The following is a 15,749-nucleotide window of genomic DNA, read 5'->3' as shown; positions in this document are numbered from 1 at the left end:
TTTCAACGGCTATTATTGGTGCATCTTGCAAACTTCTTGCCAACTTGGGAATTAACGTGACATACTAAGGAAAAAGAGATACATACTAAAAACCATCCATTTATAGTGCCCTTGGCTGTAGCCACTTACTTCTGTTCGACGACAATGCAGTGAAGAGACTGCGAAGACCCAAGCTGGAATGCGACACTGCATATTCACAACACTGAGGACTGAATCAGGGATGCCCCCCCTAGATTCAGATTCTGGCGATGGACAATGGCACCGAAGCTGATCTATGTCTTGTTTTAGGATTTAGTGGAGTGACGTTGTAAATTCGGTGGTTGTATTGATGGTCCAACTTAACTGAACAAAGGGTCACAAAACAACTGAAATCTTATATTCCGATTCTTTTCAAGTGGCAAACGCCTATAACCCTGTAGAAGAGCCCGTAGGATGCAAAGCTATACCTGTAGAGTTTCATGACGTCAGGAATAACATAAAAAATGAATTTAGGAATGTATTGCTCCCAATTTACAAAATATGCAAAATTCGGTGTAGCTTCAATGATGAATTGGTATCCACATAAGGGTGAATGTACTTGGACAAACTTTTGCATTTTTTTTTTGTCAATTAGAGCAATAGCAGGCTATAAGCTGGCTACAAATATATTTTAAAGAGATAAATGAAGAGAGAGAAGAGCAGCGGGCTGCAGATCTGTAGCCAGCTGCAGCACGGACTCCAAAAACGTAATGTGTGTATGACAGGTGGGACCAGTTATTAATAGTATAGTAAGCAACTATTGTATAAATTAGCTATTATATTGGCTATAGCTAATTTGTAGCTAGTAGTGGGCTGTACTATTAAACTTGTTCTTACTTCCCCGGGCCTACTTCCTAAAAAAACAACAATCCGAACAGTCTAAAAAAACTCTCTTAGCTTTCCTTTCCCCACTTCACTTTAAAAAACTAATTAATTTATTGGTTTCTCTATGTTTCTATGGTTATTTGAGAAGCTAGCTAAACATAAACAAAAATCTCCTCATCATTTATAATTTAATACTAGTTCTGTTTTTAATGTATGATGTCTTTTTTTCTCAAACTTCAACAAATAACATTTATTCACTTAGCTAATGAAAGTGAAAACAATACTATTATATCCTTGGTATGTTTATATATTTGCATAAATATATTTATAGAAAAGCCGAATATATAGCCAGATGATCGAGTTTGTGTTTGTGTTGGGGCGTGGGTAGGTAATTGGGTTTTATCTCGTAGATACTCTTGTGAAACAATTAGTTTGAACGCGACATAGAGTTATATGCGTGCACGTTAAGTGAAACGACCCTTACCCGTGCACAGGAGTCTGGAGGTGTATATGCTGTAGTGGATGTGTTGTATTGGTAAGGCTAAGTTCGTTTAAGTGTTTAGGCTAAAATTTTCGACGGCAGGTGAAACGATACAAGCCTCAGCACATGATAAATTAAGTAATTATTGTAATCTTATAAAATAATTTATTTGTTTTTCAAGAAACTTTTTTATAGAAATTTTTTACACGAAACATACTATTTCAAAGTTTAAGAAGTGCTAACAGAGAACAAGAAACTAGTTGTTCCAAAAGGCTGTTTAGGGTGCGTTCTATATAACTGTTAGGATTAGCTAGTTAGCTGCATGAAAAGCGATGTACTCCTAAGTCATTAGCATATACTCCTTTCGTTTTTTAATAGATGACGCTGTTAACTTTTTCTCACATATTTAACCATTCGTCTTATTCAAAAATTTTATGCAAATATATAAGATATAAATCACACTTAAAGTACTATAAGTGATAAAACAACTCATAACAAAATAAATTATAATTACGTAAATTTTTTGAATAAGACGAATGATCAAACATGTGAGAAAAAGTCAACGGCGTCATCTATTAAAAAATGGAGGTAGTAATAATTAATTAATTATTATCTATTGTATACTTTAAAAATTGATTTATTTGATTTTTTAGAGAAACTTTTTTATATACCGTTTTAGCATAAAATATATAGTTTAGCAGTTTGAGAAACATGCTAATGTTCAATGAGAGATTAGCTCAGCTCAAACTCAGTTTAGAACGCGGCCTAAGTCATATGCATCTCTTTTGTGCCTTAGAAAATAAGCCTCTCTAGAGAGTGACACTTTATTCTCAGAATTTCCCCTACCTTACCTTATTCCTTGCAACAGCATGTATTCGTCCGTTACATCAGAGAACTGTAAAAGACGATGGACCGAATGCCCTATATAAGCTACATACATATTATACTGTGCACGAGCATAAAGTCTTAATATTCTCTGCGATTGTGAGCCAACAGAATGAATGTGTGGAAACTACAAAAACCAGGGCCCTCGCCTCATCGATGACTAACCAGATTCACGCAACTCTATCAGAGCGGCTAGCCTGAAGGGTCGCTATGCTAGTGTCAAAAAGAAGCTTGGAGTAGAGCAGCTTAGCTACTTGCTGCTACTGCATTTCCATACTATAATTCATTCGTTTCAAAATATAAATATGTTTAGAATTTATTTTTTTTATCACAATACAAGTGTTCTTCTCTGATTTCAATGCACAAAAAATTATAGCTAATCAGGTGTTTGGAAAGGGGTTATTTAAGCAAACTAAAATTCAAAATTTGACCACTGAGATAACTAAATAGAAACAACCTGAAAATACCTATATTTTAGAACAGAGTAAGCATGAATGACGCTTTTCAAATGGCAATCATGTTATAACACTGATCAGTACAGTACTAGGCATATATAGTGCGCATGCAATGGCTACCTAGCTAGCGAAGAAGCTTTTCACCTGGTGAACACTACAAACAACCACACCGGCCCAATTGACCCTGAGCCCTACCATGCGCCACTACAGGGGAAAGGCCTCAATGAGAATCCAAAAAGAACCACCACCTCTTCTATCACCAGCACCAGCATATGCTTCGCGTACAGTTCCTACCATTTCAGTATCTGCTTTTTCGTGCCAACTTGGTACTAATATATTACCTGCACCGAACCGATTCCTATTAGTCGGCCGGGTTGTTTACAATGACGCCTACCAATTTGCATTCACACGCTATCATCTTCATGCGAGTTTAGAAGAAAAAAATCGGCACTAATAACGACAATTCGACAAAACAAATAATGCCGACAGTTTGAATGTAGATATTTGCTCTCGGAAAGGGTAATATTATCATTTTTAAGAAGGTACAGAAATGTTATAAAACTTGGTACTTTCAGATACCAAAATTTCTAATATAAAATTTAGGTACTTCCTCAACAATCATAAAATTTCTAAAGAAAAAGGCCGGACTATCAAAGGGCTTGCTTTTCCCCGAAAAAAAAAAAGGGCTTGCTTTCAGTCTTGACAATCTTGTTCTCAGAATCGCAGAGCACATAACATAACGAGGTGCTGTGATTTTTTGAGTTAACTGGCCAATGAAAGTTTATGTCAACAAAATCTTCGATGTTTCTTCTCTATTGCAAGCAAGTGCGATGTTATTTTCTTATATGTTTTCAAGATAATCTGATTAAGTGTTGTCAACTGCATCTCTTATATGCAGCAGTGCCTTCTGAACTACTGTAAATTTTCCCCATTTCAAGGGAATAAAGCAGTTGTACTTTGTGCTTTAAAAAAGGAAAAGATGAGTAAAACCGGTCTTGTTTTCAGCTTGGTAAGCTGAGTAGCTGACACTTTGCAACTTTCAGAGGTCATACGCAGTGTCCTGAGTGGACAAAGTGTTATGCATTGATACCTTAAATATTGTATCTAGAGACAAAAATTGTGGAATATATCGGCCATATCTAGAATTTAAAATGTGTTGTCAAATTAAAGGGCATTAGACACTTGCAGTAATGTATGTGGCCGTTGTAACGCATTTGCTAGGCCAGAATTCGCATTTTGCTTGTTCTGCTTTACCTGAAATACAAAAGGAAGATGCCTATTAGCTATTTAGCTAAGCCTATATGTCTGGAATTTCTTTTGTCTAGTCTATGTCAGTACTTGTGTAAATGCCTTTGCTAAACTTCAACTGTAAAAGCTAGCCAAGTTATAGTATTTTTTACATTGTTTGTCCTTGCTTTTCATAAGTGCAGACAAGATTCTTGTTGGTTCTCAGAATTTACTTTTCCTGATATGATGTTAGTCCACAGATTTTCACTGTGTGATTAACATAAAGCCTACCTAATGTAAAGGGTTTAGGCTTTCTTGTGTATCAGTATATGAAATTATGTGTTTATTTGCTTCTTCAAGAATAAAGTTCGCGCGAGCGTAAAGATAATTCTTGCCTGAAAATGACTGGAACTATGACAACTCCAGCTAACTCGTGAACAGTTAGTGTGTAGTTCTCCTGCTTTCTCTTTTTAGCCGGGTCGCAGGAAATGTCTCCTGCTTTCTACGTTAGCATATTGCTCGTCCGTTGCAATGAAATTTTAATTAATAAAATGTATCATCAACCCATCATTATTTTGCGTTTACATCTTTATATTTGTTACAAATATGTAAGCCATATAGCTCCTCAGTCTTTTTTCTTCCCATAATAATTAGAGAGTAGGTAGTAGGGATAGCTGACATGCGGATTCTCTGGCTCTACATGCCATTTCTTCATTTTAAAAGGATAGAGTGTTAGTGATGGGGATGGTGTCCAATTCATCACCACTTACCACCATCACTACTTTTTATAGAGTATAGAACAATTATGTAGATGGTGCTTGCCATATGTTTCTTTACGTCTCTGATTTGAAACTTCACCAGGCTGGGATGAGATTGCCCAGGAATGGCCAGCCTGGGCACCGCATAAGTGCAAACTACACCAGGCTGGCCATCCAAAATAAAGTCTAGACCTCAGACAGATTGGCAACCCGAGGATGGCCAAATGGCTCTATCTGCCCCCTACGTTGACAGACCCAGGAGATGGCCCTCCACCTCCTTGCAGGGTGCATATACACAAGAACTTAGGCGGCTCTAGCGGATTGGACAACATACGGTCAGCTAGACCCTACCCAGTGGCAGCAAGCATCGATAGTGCTAGAGTGGTGAGAGAATACTTCAAGCATAAAAGAAGCACCAAAGAAAGGCACTACACACACTAACACTGCTAATTGCCTGAGAGATATGAAACGAAAGGAATCGTAGGACCTTCCCACATAAGGAGCTCTCGGCGCCCAATCTTCTAGCCAAAATCAAGGAGGAGACCAAAACGTGGGTCCTGACGGGTGTGAAAAAGCTCGGTGCAATGCTTACATTTTAGTTAGCTTGGACCAAAGGTCTTGAGGCTGTACATTTTTTCCTTTCTTTTTTGATATGTATAGTTTTCTTCTTCTCTATTAAATGAAATTGACGACTCGCCGATTCGTTACAAAAAGTATTCACTGCAAGAGAAACGGCCAACTCACATCATCTGTTCATGTTTTACAAGCAAAACAACAAAATAGAAGGACAAACCAGGGTTAAATGGTTTTAGGCTTTTACTTCATTTGTCCTCAAATATAAGTATTTATGAGAGTTAAATTTATGTACTGTATAAACATTTATGGAACACTGATTCCAATACACATAAATCCAAGCATTGCATTCGAGAAAAAAAATAAAAAATAGATCCAAGCATTGTCAGCTAATCAGATATTTATGTAGGGAATTCAGGCAATTCAAAAATTTACAATTTGATAAACGAGACAACTGAAAGAGAATATTTTACTTTGTCCTTAAACTTTGCTCAATAGGATAAAAGTCTTTATGCCATGTATCTAGAAATAGAGGGAGTAGATTGTAGAGTAGCTAACAACCAAGATTCGGTGACGAACCCCGATTCAGCTCTGTCGGCCATTGTCTTCGATTTCGAGCAGGGTTGGAGCGAAGCAAGCTGACGATGAGCAGATCAAGGTGTTGACAGGACGCTGACAAGTGGGATGCTGACGAGTAGATCAAGGCGGGCACAAATGGTAGACGATGAGAAGATCGAGACAACGATGAACAAATCGAAAAGATGCAAATCAGGGCAGCCATTGCCAGCGACGAGCTCCCGGCAACGCGAGTGAGGCGAAGACTTGGGATGGGCAAGCTCGAGGTCATCGTCGCTGTCATGTTCTTCCTTGTCCTCACCATCTTCCTGGTACGTCCCTCTTAGCCATCACCACCATGGTCACCTCCCTGCTCGAGATCTTGCCACGCCACTACCACATTCTTGCTCGAGCTCTATGTGAGGGGGTTGGGGGTAGGGGGGACCACATGCAGGACAACAGAGCCAGTTAACACCAGCGTGAGACGTGCCCCCCACCCTCGCCTTGACGAGGCGCGAGTGTCCTCTACAGGCACAAGTGGCTCTGTGGGGGCATGGTTTCATTTAGAATCGTGCTGTGACACCGATGGATGTAGGTCGGTCATCTGTAGTACCTTATGTATAGTACTGCTCACTCTTGTACTATAGGGGCTCTTGACGTGGCACCGGGCTGGGGGCACTTGCCGGGTCAACACACTGTGCATGCCCTAAGCATCGTAGGCAGTCAGCAACAACCGTCACTTCCCTTTCGAGGAGTGCATGAACTTTGAGACGTCAGCCGTCACGCAACTTGACAGCAGCTGCCTGCATGCCCCTGCACTCGCACAGCGCCACACTCGTGTGGTTTGGGTGCTCTGCTCTCGTGTGACCAGCCGATTTGCAGGGGAGGAGGAAAAGGCAAAGCAGAGAAAAGCACCGGCCACCGCGCGGGGTACGACCGGAGGCAGGGGACCAGGGACCCCCCCCCCCCCCCTCCCCCCTCTCCCCTCCGCCGCTGCGCTGTAGGTGTGGGATTCCGGATTCAGCACGAAGAACGGGAGAAAAAAGCCGAGAGAAAAAAAAAAAGCTCGCTCCACTACCCCGCGCTAACGCACGCGGCTCCACTTAAGCTTATGGTCCTCCGATTTCTACCTGTCCGGCCGCGATACGCCACCACGTATTCCCACAAAACAAAAGGGGGAAAAAAAGGGGCACGAGACGAATGGATGCGCCGTGACACCAGCTGCGTGCAGCGTATCGCACCCAACCCGTCCATTCCATATGCACGTATCGTATCATATGATATAATAACGATGACAATATCTTACTAGCAAATCATCGTAAGTTCATAGGGACATATAGGCAATGCGAGCCAGCTGATATTTATCTCTCTCTCTCTCTCTCTCCCCCGACCTAGCAGCCATGTTCCTCTTATGTGTGTGCGTGCGTGCACAGTTCGTGCAAGTTGGGAGGAGACGCTTGCCAATGGCTGGAGCCACATGATCGAGCCAGCGATTCTGATTCCGTTGGCCTGCCTATAAATACCCCGAGGAGCGAGCACTGCAGATGCCAAGGCAGAGGCCAAGGTTTCTTCTCTGCTAGCTAACTAGTGGGCTGCTTGGGTGGGGAGCCCGGGCCGGCAGATATCCTGTCTGAAACCCTTAGGTATGTATTTTCCCTCAAATGGCTGGTTAATTTCGGCTCCGAAATGGCAGTTCGCATACTATCATGCGAATGGCATTGTCTTCTTCGCCATCACTTGTATAAAGTCACTAGTGCACCTGTAGCTTTCAAGAATCAAGAGGATGATCACTGCTAGCTAGCTTATGCGTCTGTTTAGTTAGGCCAAGCAGCAGCCTGTGTTGTGTTACCTACTCATTTCCAATTGCACCCATTGCATCAGGAACCTTCCATCTTTCACTTGTAAAAATCTTACTGCATCTGTTTTGCCTGTTCAAACATGGATTTTCCATGCTCTCTCAAGTGTGAAGCAGATCGTTTGCAACTTGCAGTTGTGTTTAGGAGCCATAGTAGACAGGGTATCAATTAAGCACAAAGGTCATGTTGCATGCATGACTCAAAGTTTTTTTTTTCCTTCATTTTTTTTTTGGGTGGGAAGAAAAAGTTTGGACCAATGGTTTTACGCCAGCTTTTATCTCCTGTAGCATTTCACGCACTTTCACGTTGTGTTTTTTCTCTCTCCCGGGAGTCAATCTTTCGCCGTACATGTGATATGATAATATCGAATCCGAGCCCATATGTCCTTGAAGAGACTGACAGAATTGTACTTTATCTGAAACCCGGTTGCTCGGTCGGTCACACCAAACTGAGCCAAAAAGGAGATCCGAGTTAGACAAATCGCGCCTTGTTTGCATAAAGCGGCCTAAGCTTAGATGCCCATATTACTATCACATTATTCTGAAGAATTTTTGTTCAGAAAACAAACATTATTCTGAAGAATCTCTTTTGCACATCGCGTGTAGCAATTGTTCGTCAGTAGATTGATACGTTCTACAGTTCTCTGTACGAGTGGCCTAGGTAGATACTGTATTTTTTTTTAGTAATATCTTGTGCGAAATGGGTGTACAAAAGCAGAATCCTGAACATGTACGCACTGCATTGCGTGATCACAGGGACAGGGACTTCGAATTCTTGGAGGCAATGGCGTCCTCGTTGCTCCACTGCTCCGACAAGCTGCCGTTCATGAACGTGGAGACCGTCCTCCACATGAAGGAAGGCCTCGGCGAGACCAGCTACGCGCAGAACTCGTCGCTTCAGGCGAGCACCTTTGCTTCCTTGCCGCTCATGGCCATTGATTCTTTTTGATCCGTGCATGCATTTTTTCCGAGTTCTGGCTCTGAGCCATGGCGTGGCCATTCTTGCAGAGGAGGGGCATGGACACGCTGAAGAGCCTCATCACCAACTCGGCGGCGGACGTGTACCTGTCGCAGATGCCGGAGAGGTTCGCCGTCGCCGACCTCGGGTGCTCGTCGGGGCCGAACGCGCTGTGCCTGGCGGAGGACATCATCGGGAGCATCGGCCGCATCTGCTGCCGGTCGTCGCGGCCGCCGCCGGAGTTCTCGGTGCTCCTCAACGACCTCCCGACCAACGACTTCAACACCATCTTCTTCAGCCTGCCGGAGTTCACCGACCGTCTCAAGGCCGCCGCCAAGTCCGACGAGTGGGGCCGCCCCATGGTGTTCCTCTCCGGCGTCCCGGGCTCCTTCTACGGCAGGCTCTTCCCGGCCAAGAGCGTTCACTTCGTCTGCTCCTGCTCCAGCCTGCACTGGCTCTCCCAGGTACTTAACTCCTCTGACACTGTTGCATTGTTTGATCTAACGATTAACCGGTGTTTAAGTGGGAAATTTTCTAAATACTTCAGGTTCCTTCTGGGCTTCTTGACGAGATGAACAGGCCGATCAACAAGGGAAAGATGTACATATCAAACACGAGCCCCCTGGCCGTGCCAGTGGCCTACCTGAGGCAGTTTCAGAGAGACTTCAGCCTGTTCCTCAAGTCGCGCGCGGCGGAGGTCTTCTCCGGCGGCCGGATGGTCCTCGCCATGCTCGGCAGGCAGGCCGACGGCTACATCGACAGGCGTACCACCTTCCTCTGGGAGCTCCTCTCGGAGTCGTTCGCCTCCCTGGTCGCACAGGTGAGCAGATAGCCTGATACTCATCAGTATTCAGAACTCTGAACTGATAATCTGAACCTGACGGCAATGCAATGGGTGGGTGCAGGGGCTGGTCGAGGAGGACAAGGTGGACGCGTACAACGTGCCGTTCTACGCGCCGTCGATAGGGGAGATCGAGGAGGAGGTGAGGCGGGAGGGATCGTTCAGGATGGACTACGTGCAGACGTACGAGATCAACCTGAGCAGCAGCGGCGACGCGAGGAGGGACGGCAGGACGGTGTCGATGGCGATCAGGGCCATCCAGGAGTCCATGCTCAGCCACCACTTCGGCCCGGAGATCGTCGACGCGCTCTTCGCCAAGTACACCGAGCTCGTCACCGCGTCCATGGAGAGGGAGGAGGTGAAGAGCGTCCAGATTGGGGTCGTCCTCACCAGGTTGTGACACAAACCACAAAGCTGTGACGACTGACCAGAGCGATTTGTACCAGTTTATAGTTTGACCCCATGTTTCTGAATTCTAATGTGTGACCATGTGGTGTTTAGTTGTTGTATTGAGTAACTGATGATATTAACAAATTCCATGTGTACTTAACTGGTAGGATGGAAAGAAATTAATGGAAAGTGGATTAACAAGTGTGTTGAAATGCCATAAATCGTCCGCTACTCCCCTTTATCATTAGTAATTCAATATCCAGCAATACTACTGATTTTGTGGTTTATAGCTAGCTACACATTCATACGAACGCTAATAAAGTTTTGCGATTTTTTTTGGTTTCGTAAAAAGAAAAAACATTTTTTTCTCGCAAATTTTTTAACGCTTTTATACTTTCCCTCAAAATTAATGTCACAAATGTGAAAACAACTGAACATGAGGCCTTGTAATGGGCTGGCAAGAGCAAACAAGGGCAACCAATTTCGACCATCGTGGGATGAGATGGGCTTAAGGAGGCATTAGGGCTTGTTCAGTTTGTTGCTAAAATCAACCATACTAAATTTTGGCCAAATTTTGGTAAGGCAATAAACTAAATGACACTTTACCATCACAACCTTGCCAATCCCTACCAACATTTGGGATTCTAGAAACTTCTACTCATATAACTATATCAAAAATTGTTGAGGTGTCAAACTAAAGGCCTGTTCACTTTGATGCCAAAAAAAAACCCTACCAAAATTTGTCATTACCAAAATTTTGGTAACTATGCCAAAATTTTGGCATGATTTCTTATATAGTTACCAAAATTTGGTAGCAAACTAAATGTAGCCACTTTTTTAGCAATTTTATCAAAATTTGGTAAGGTTGAAAATGACATCAAAGTGAACAGGCCCTAAACTCTATCTTCACAGCTTGATCTTTGCTAAAATTTTAGCATCACCAAATTTTGCCTTTTCAACAAATGGTAAGGTCTTTTTTGCAATGAACTGAACAAACCCTTTGTTTTTGTATGTGAGGCCCATTAAGGAATAAGTCCATTTATATCCCTCACTTTTTGTTGAGTTGGAAATCTTAACCCCTAACTTACAAAACCGGGTTAAATTAGGTCCTATAGCAGTATTGAGGGCTGGTTTCACTGGCATGACATACTAGTCAGCAAAAGAAAGTCAGCAAAAAGAAAATAAAAAAACATATAGGGCCCACATGTAAGTGAGCTTGCACCTCTTCCCCAACTACCCTCTCTTCTCATCCCTCGACCTCAACCTCTCTCTCCCCCAAGAGCTCGCCGGTGAGGAGAGGGGCGGTGGGCGGTGGCTGGCGAGAGAAGAGCAAGATGGCGGTGGCTCATATCCTTACCGACGAGCCCTACGTGGGAGGTTGGAGGAGGAGATGGCGCGGTGGAGAGGGGATGGAGCGAGGGGGCGACCGCCGCCAAGGGTGGAGCTCGGGGAGCCGCCATCGGTGTGGAGAGGGTCACTGCGGCCAGAATATGTGTAACAACCCTCCCTCCAGAACCGCGTAGCCAGTCCATCCGACGGGCGGGCCCACTTACACATACCACTCCACTTATACTTTCGTCTTCGTTTTGTGTAAAAAGGTTAACCCGGGAGTGAGATATGGTTGGAGGGAAGATGCCTTATAAGTTGGTTTCACCCTTACTAAACTAGCAAGGTGGTACTAAACATGCACACACAGCTCTCATGGGTCATACATGCCTCATCCTAATTGGGCCAGGATGTCACAATATGGCTGACGCTGTCCTTACTCGCAACCGCCACCGAGGGCGATGGTGGCAGCGAACCTGTGGTTGCCGAAGCAAGAGCCGACGACCACATCATGGCAGTAGGAGGAGCACAATTAGTGGACTCCATGGTTTCACCATGGGCACGGTGATTGGGAGGCTTCGGGTGGCCTCGGCCTCTAGCTCGATCGTATCAGTAGTGAGTGATGCTTTGGCCTCCTGTTTGGGTGGCTTTGCTATAGTGCCTCCCTCATGGCCATCGTCGCTGAGATCCATCAAGGTATGAGAATGGGTCACCGCGCCTTCCCCATGGCTCGATGATCGCGTTGCATCGTGGAGCACGAAACGAAGCGCTACGAGAGCGGTGATCCACAATGAGTAAGTGCTCTGTGTGTTGGGATAGTTGCTCGCGCTTCACTGGGGAGGCATGGTTGTGATGCTGAAGCAAGCGTGCCAGTTTAAGAAGCTCGTGATCATTGCCACCACGATTGTTGCCTTGCTCTGAACCTAGCATGGTTGTCACCTTCTCTCTCCATCTACGGTAGCTGCGTATCTTGAGCTCGAGCTCGTGGGGGAGGGGCGCCTCGGCCTTCCCCTCCCTGCTCTCGAGTCGGTCACGGCCTGCGCTTGCTCATTTCCCGCCGCCCACCGCCAAGAGGAGATGTGGAGAGATATGGGAAGAGAGGAGAGAAGCATGTTAGAGGAAGAAGGCAAGAGCCTGACATGTGGGTCCCATGTTGACTGCAGTTAATTCATCACATCAGTGAAACCGGCCATCTATAGTTTCATACTGCCATGAGACCTAATTTAACCAGGTTTTGTAAGTTGGGGATCAAGATTTTCCGTATTGCGGTTCATAAATACGATTTAAATCCGTCAGAAAGGTGCGTAAAGTGGACTTATTCCCCATTAAACGTAGCTGGTCGTATGCCTATATTGGGCTTCGGACTGGTGGAACAATTCTAGGCCACGATGGTGAGGTAGACATGCACGGTGACATGAATTCACCTGACATCCAAGTGAATAATTGATATTCTCTTCATTCTAAAATTGGTAATTTATAATATTAGAATATATCATATTTAATTATAGATGGTTATATTTAGGACAAAAGTAGTAACTAATAGTTCTGATGATGTGCCTACGCATGGTGCCTCTTGATGGCCTGAAGCTTGACGCCATACTTGAAGTCACAGATGATCGCGAACTGGAACTCGAGAGGGGACTCCATGCTAGGCGAGTGCCGGAACACGTAATGGCGGTAGAGGTGGATCATTGACAGTTTGATCTCCTGGATGGAGAACTTCTGGCCGATGCACACCCTTGGTCCTATCCCGAACGGGATGAACGCGTACAGGTGCCTCCTCCTCTCCTCCTCGCCATTGGGGTCGAACCGTTCCGGCCGGAATATTTCTGGTTCCGGGAAGTTCTTAGGTTCCTTCGCTAGCACTCCTGGTGCCAACCACACCCACGTTCCCTAAAAAACAAATGAATTTGTAATCCATTCTATTCCTACATAGACTTTGCTCTTTAATGAATGAATCCCACTACAGTGCTATCTACTGGTAGTAGAAAATAATTTGAAGCATTAATTTTATTTGATCGAATGGTTTATATCTATTTATATTACCACCCAATTAACAACAGTATAAACATGGAGGGGTATTATTATAAAAAAATAGGTGAGAAGGGGTATAATTGTCATTTAGCAGTGATTAAACCTTTTTTTTAGCTTTTATCGATAGAATATAAACAATGCCAGTGCAATTGATGACCATAGATCAATCTAGTCAAGTATAAATAACAAAGTTACCTCTAATCATTATATTAGTAAATCATTACTAATTTACTATTAATAACGAACCGTTGAAATCATTTCTACAGATAGTATAATATTATTAGTAGAAGCACCAGAGCATCGCTCCTTGATGTACTTATATATAGATCGTTGGATCTAGTACCTTTGGGAGGACATATCCTCCAATTTCGACTTGTTCAAGTGTTTCCCTGGCTAGCAATGGCGACATCATGTAGAATCTCATCGATTCCTTCACAACCTGCATTCATAACCAGGTGAAAAGTGCAGTGGTCAGAAAAAAAATTTGGTCTCACGAACCCATGAACACGCAAGAAAATATACGCAACACATACCTGATCAAGGTACGGGAACTTGGTCTGCAGATCGTCGGCCATCGGCACGCGGTCGCGGGGGCCGAACGCGTCAATCTCCTTGAGCAACTTCTCCTCCACCTCCGGGTGCTTCGCGACGAGGTAGAGCACCGTGGAGAGGGTGAACGCCGTCGTGGTCGACCCGGCGAGGAGGTGCTCGTAGGTGAGCGCGCTGATGTAGTCCGGCGTGAGCAGCTCCCTCGATGACTTGTTAGACTCCCTCGCCGTGAGCACGACGGACAGGAAGTCCTTGCGCTGCTGCGACGCCGCAAGATCGTGCTCCATTGCCGCCTCCCTCTCGGCGACGATGCTGTCCATATGTGTTTTCAGCGCGCGGTTGACCCGGTCGATCTTGTAGTCCCCCATGCCGGGAATCCTCTTGAGCACTTGCCGGAACGGCTCTTGGAGGAACGGTAGGAGCATACCGACGAGTATGGAGAGCGACCCGGACAGGTCCATCTTGAGCGATGTGGTCGCGTGCATGTGCATCTTGATGAACTCCGATGATGCCTTAGCCTCCACGCTGGTATCAGCGGCGATCTTGTCTATGTTGCTGTCGTCAGGTGTGACTGGCACCTTTGACAGGCCGAAGTCCGTGCCGAACGCCGCGAGGCCGATCACGTCGGTGGCGAGGCTGAGAGAGAGATCGGAGAAGGTGATCTCCTTCTGGCCGTCGAGGTTCTCGGACGCGCGCTGAATGAACGACTCCATGGTGGGGATCAGGCTGGCCAGGTGCGACGGCTGGTAGATGGAGATGATCATATTTCTCATCGACGTCCACCTCGGCCCCCTGCGGTGCAGCAGCCATGATGTTGTTTCCTTTAATATTAACCCGAATCAATTTTTTTTACACGACTAGCATAATATTCAATGAAATTCGGCCAAATTTTATGGGAAATAGCTAGTCTCTGCTGCTAGCCAGCTAGTTGATACTTGATATTACCTGGGAAACTCTAAACTATGGAGGAGACTGTTTGCATGTTATCTAAATAATTATGAAAAACTTAGAAAAAAATCAACAAGATAGATTAATATATGATAAATCACTTTACAAACATGCAAGATCACATTTAACTTATACAAGATGCAATGAAAAAATAAATTTAACTGTAAATATACGTTAACTAGAAAGTTTAATTTGCTTTTTCTACTGCAACATGTAGAAATTGAATTTTGACTTGCATGTGTTGTGCAGTGATCTATCTTCTTAAATCTTTTCAATTTTTTCATAACCATTTAGATGACATGTAAACCACGGAGGAATGTCCCCTCTTAGAGTTTAGAATCCACTCTCAATACTACCTTATGAAGAACAACCCTTTCTTATGGATAGGAGAATTGGCAATGGGTGAGGGCATGCTTCGATTTGGAATGCTCTTGAATTTCTTCACGCCCACTTCCTTGCACAGCTCCGCATCCGCCACAATGATCAATGGTTGCCTTCCCATGTGAAATCTGCAAGTAAATTGAATAATTGTGCTATGTGTATGAACTTTGATCTAGGTTCACACTGGGTGTGTTGTTTTAATCTAGGTTTGCACAGACTAGATAAGTTTTTCACCGGAAGAGTACTTTGCAATTTATTACACATATTTGCATCCGCATCATAAATTTATGCATCATGAATATAGTTTACTCTAGATTGAATTCCAGTAAACTGGTTGGTACTGCTATCCTCAGCTATGCTCTCCACGCAAAACAAATTAGAAGAACTGAATCTGCGAGCAGAGGAGGCAGTCACCTGAAGACAGGACCGTGCTTCCTAGCGAGCACGGAGAACACATCCGGCCCGTGCATGGCGAGCAGGTGGAGGTGGCCGATGAGCGGCAGAGGCACGGGACCCGGCACGCGCCAAACCTTCCGGTACGGCTCGTACAAGTAGGCCACCACCAGGAGACCCACAGCCATGGCCACCAAGGTGACCGCCCACTCCGCCGTTGCGCCCAGCACCTCGCTGATTTCCATCTGATCAGTGATCCCACCCTCACTCTCACTCTCACCCTGCCTTGCCTCCCTC

The 15,749-nt window shown here is 44.6% G+C and overlaps 2 protein-coding genes across 3 annotated transcripts; one reads left to right on the top strand and one right to left on the bottom strand.

Moving 5' to 3' along the window:
- The first annotated feature begins 7,330 nt into the window (after positions 1-7,330).
- LOC127781631 (probable methyltransferase TCM_000336) lies at positions 7,331-10,032 on the top strand. 2 transcript variants are annotated; one of them, XM_052308621.1, is made up of 5 exons: positions 7,331-7,420; positions 8,389-8,533; positions 8,641-9,054; positions 9,138-9,410; positions 9,496-10,032. In XM_052308621.1, the coding sequence occupies exons 2-5, from the start codon at positions 8,417-8,419 to the stop codon at positions 9,829-9,831; spliced, it is 1,140 nt and encodes a 379-aa protein (XP_052164581.1). In that variant the 5' UTR covers positions 7,331-7,420; positions 8,389-8,416; the 3' UTR covers positions 9,832-10,032. The 2 variants fall into 2 exon arrangements, with proteins under 2 accessions (XP_052164581.1, XP_052164591.1); XM_052308631.1 differs by lacking the exon at positions 7,331-7,420 and adding an exon at positions 8,156-8,293.
- A 2,668-nt stretch (positions 10,033-12,700) lies between these two features.
- LOC127781621 (cytochrome P450 711A1-like) lies at positions 12,701-15,726 on the bottom strand. The gene is made up of 5 exons (XM_052308610.1): positions 15,474-15,726; positions 15,035-15,187; positions 13,715-14,522; positions 13,525-13,620; positions 12,701-13,040 (listed from the first exon to the last, which is right to left on the bottom strand). The coding sequence occupies exons 1-5, from the start codon at positions 15,695-15,697 to the stop codon at positions 12,705-12,707; spliced, it is 1,617 nt and encodes a 538-aa protein (XP_052164570.1). The 5' UTR covers positions 15,698-15,726; the 3' UTR covers positions 12,701-12,704.
- Between the last annotated feature and the right edge of the window lie 23 nt (positions 15,727-15,749).

The sequence above is a fragment of the Oryza glaberrima genome, chromosome 1, assembly GCF_000147395.1.
Source record: "Oryza glaberrima chromosome 1, OglaRS2, whole genome shotgun sequence".
Classification (NCBI taxonomy): domain Eukaryota; kingdom Viridiplantae; phylum Streptophyta; class Magnoliopsida; order Poales; family Poaceae; genus Oryza; species Oryza glaberrima.
The sequence above is the reverse complement of the archived record's forward strand: the minus strand, read 5'-3'. Positions and strand labels throughout refer to the sequence as shown.

Bases quoted from the DNA above. Each gene is read 5' to 3' on its own strand.
- LOC127781631 (XM_052308621.1), top strand. From the start codon at position 8,417: ATGGCGTCCTCGTTGCTCCACTGCTCCGACAAGCTGCCGTTCATGAAC. The intron at 8,534-8,640 runs GCGAGCACCTTT...CCATTCTTGCAG, and splicing joins CGCAGAACTCGTCGCTTCAG to AGGAGGGGCATGGACACGCT. The intron at 9,411-9,495 runs GTGAGCAGATAG...GGGTGGGTGCAG, and splicing joins TCGCCTCCCTGGTCGCACAG to GGGCTGGTCGAGGAGGACAA.
- LOC127781621 (XM_052308610.1), bottom strand. From the start codon at position 15,697: ATGGAAATCAGCGAGGTGCTGGGCGCAACGGCGGAGTGGGCGGTCACC. The intron at 14,523-15,034 runs GTAGTATTGAGA...GCTGCACCGCAG, and splicing joins AAAGGGTTGTTCTTCATAAG to GGGGCCGAGGTGGACGTCGA. The intron at 13,041-13,524 runs GTACTAGATCCA...TTTGTTTTTTAG, and splicing joins GAGGATATGTCCTCCCAAAG to GGAACGTGGGTGTGGTTGGC.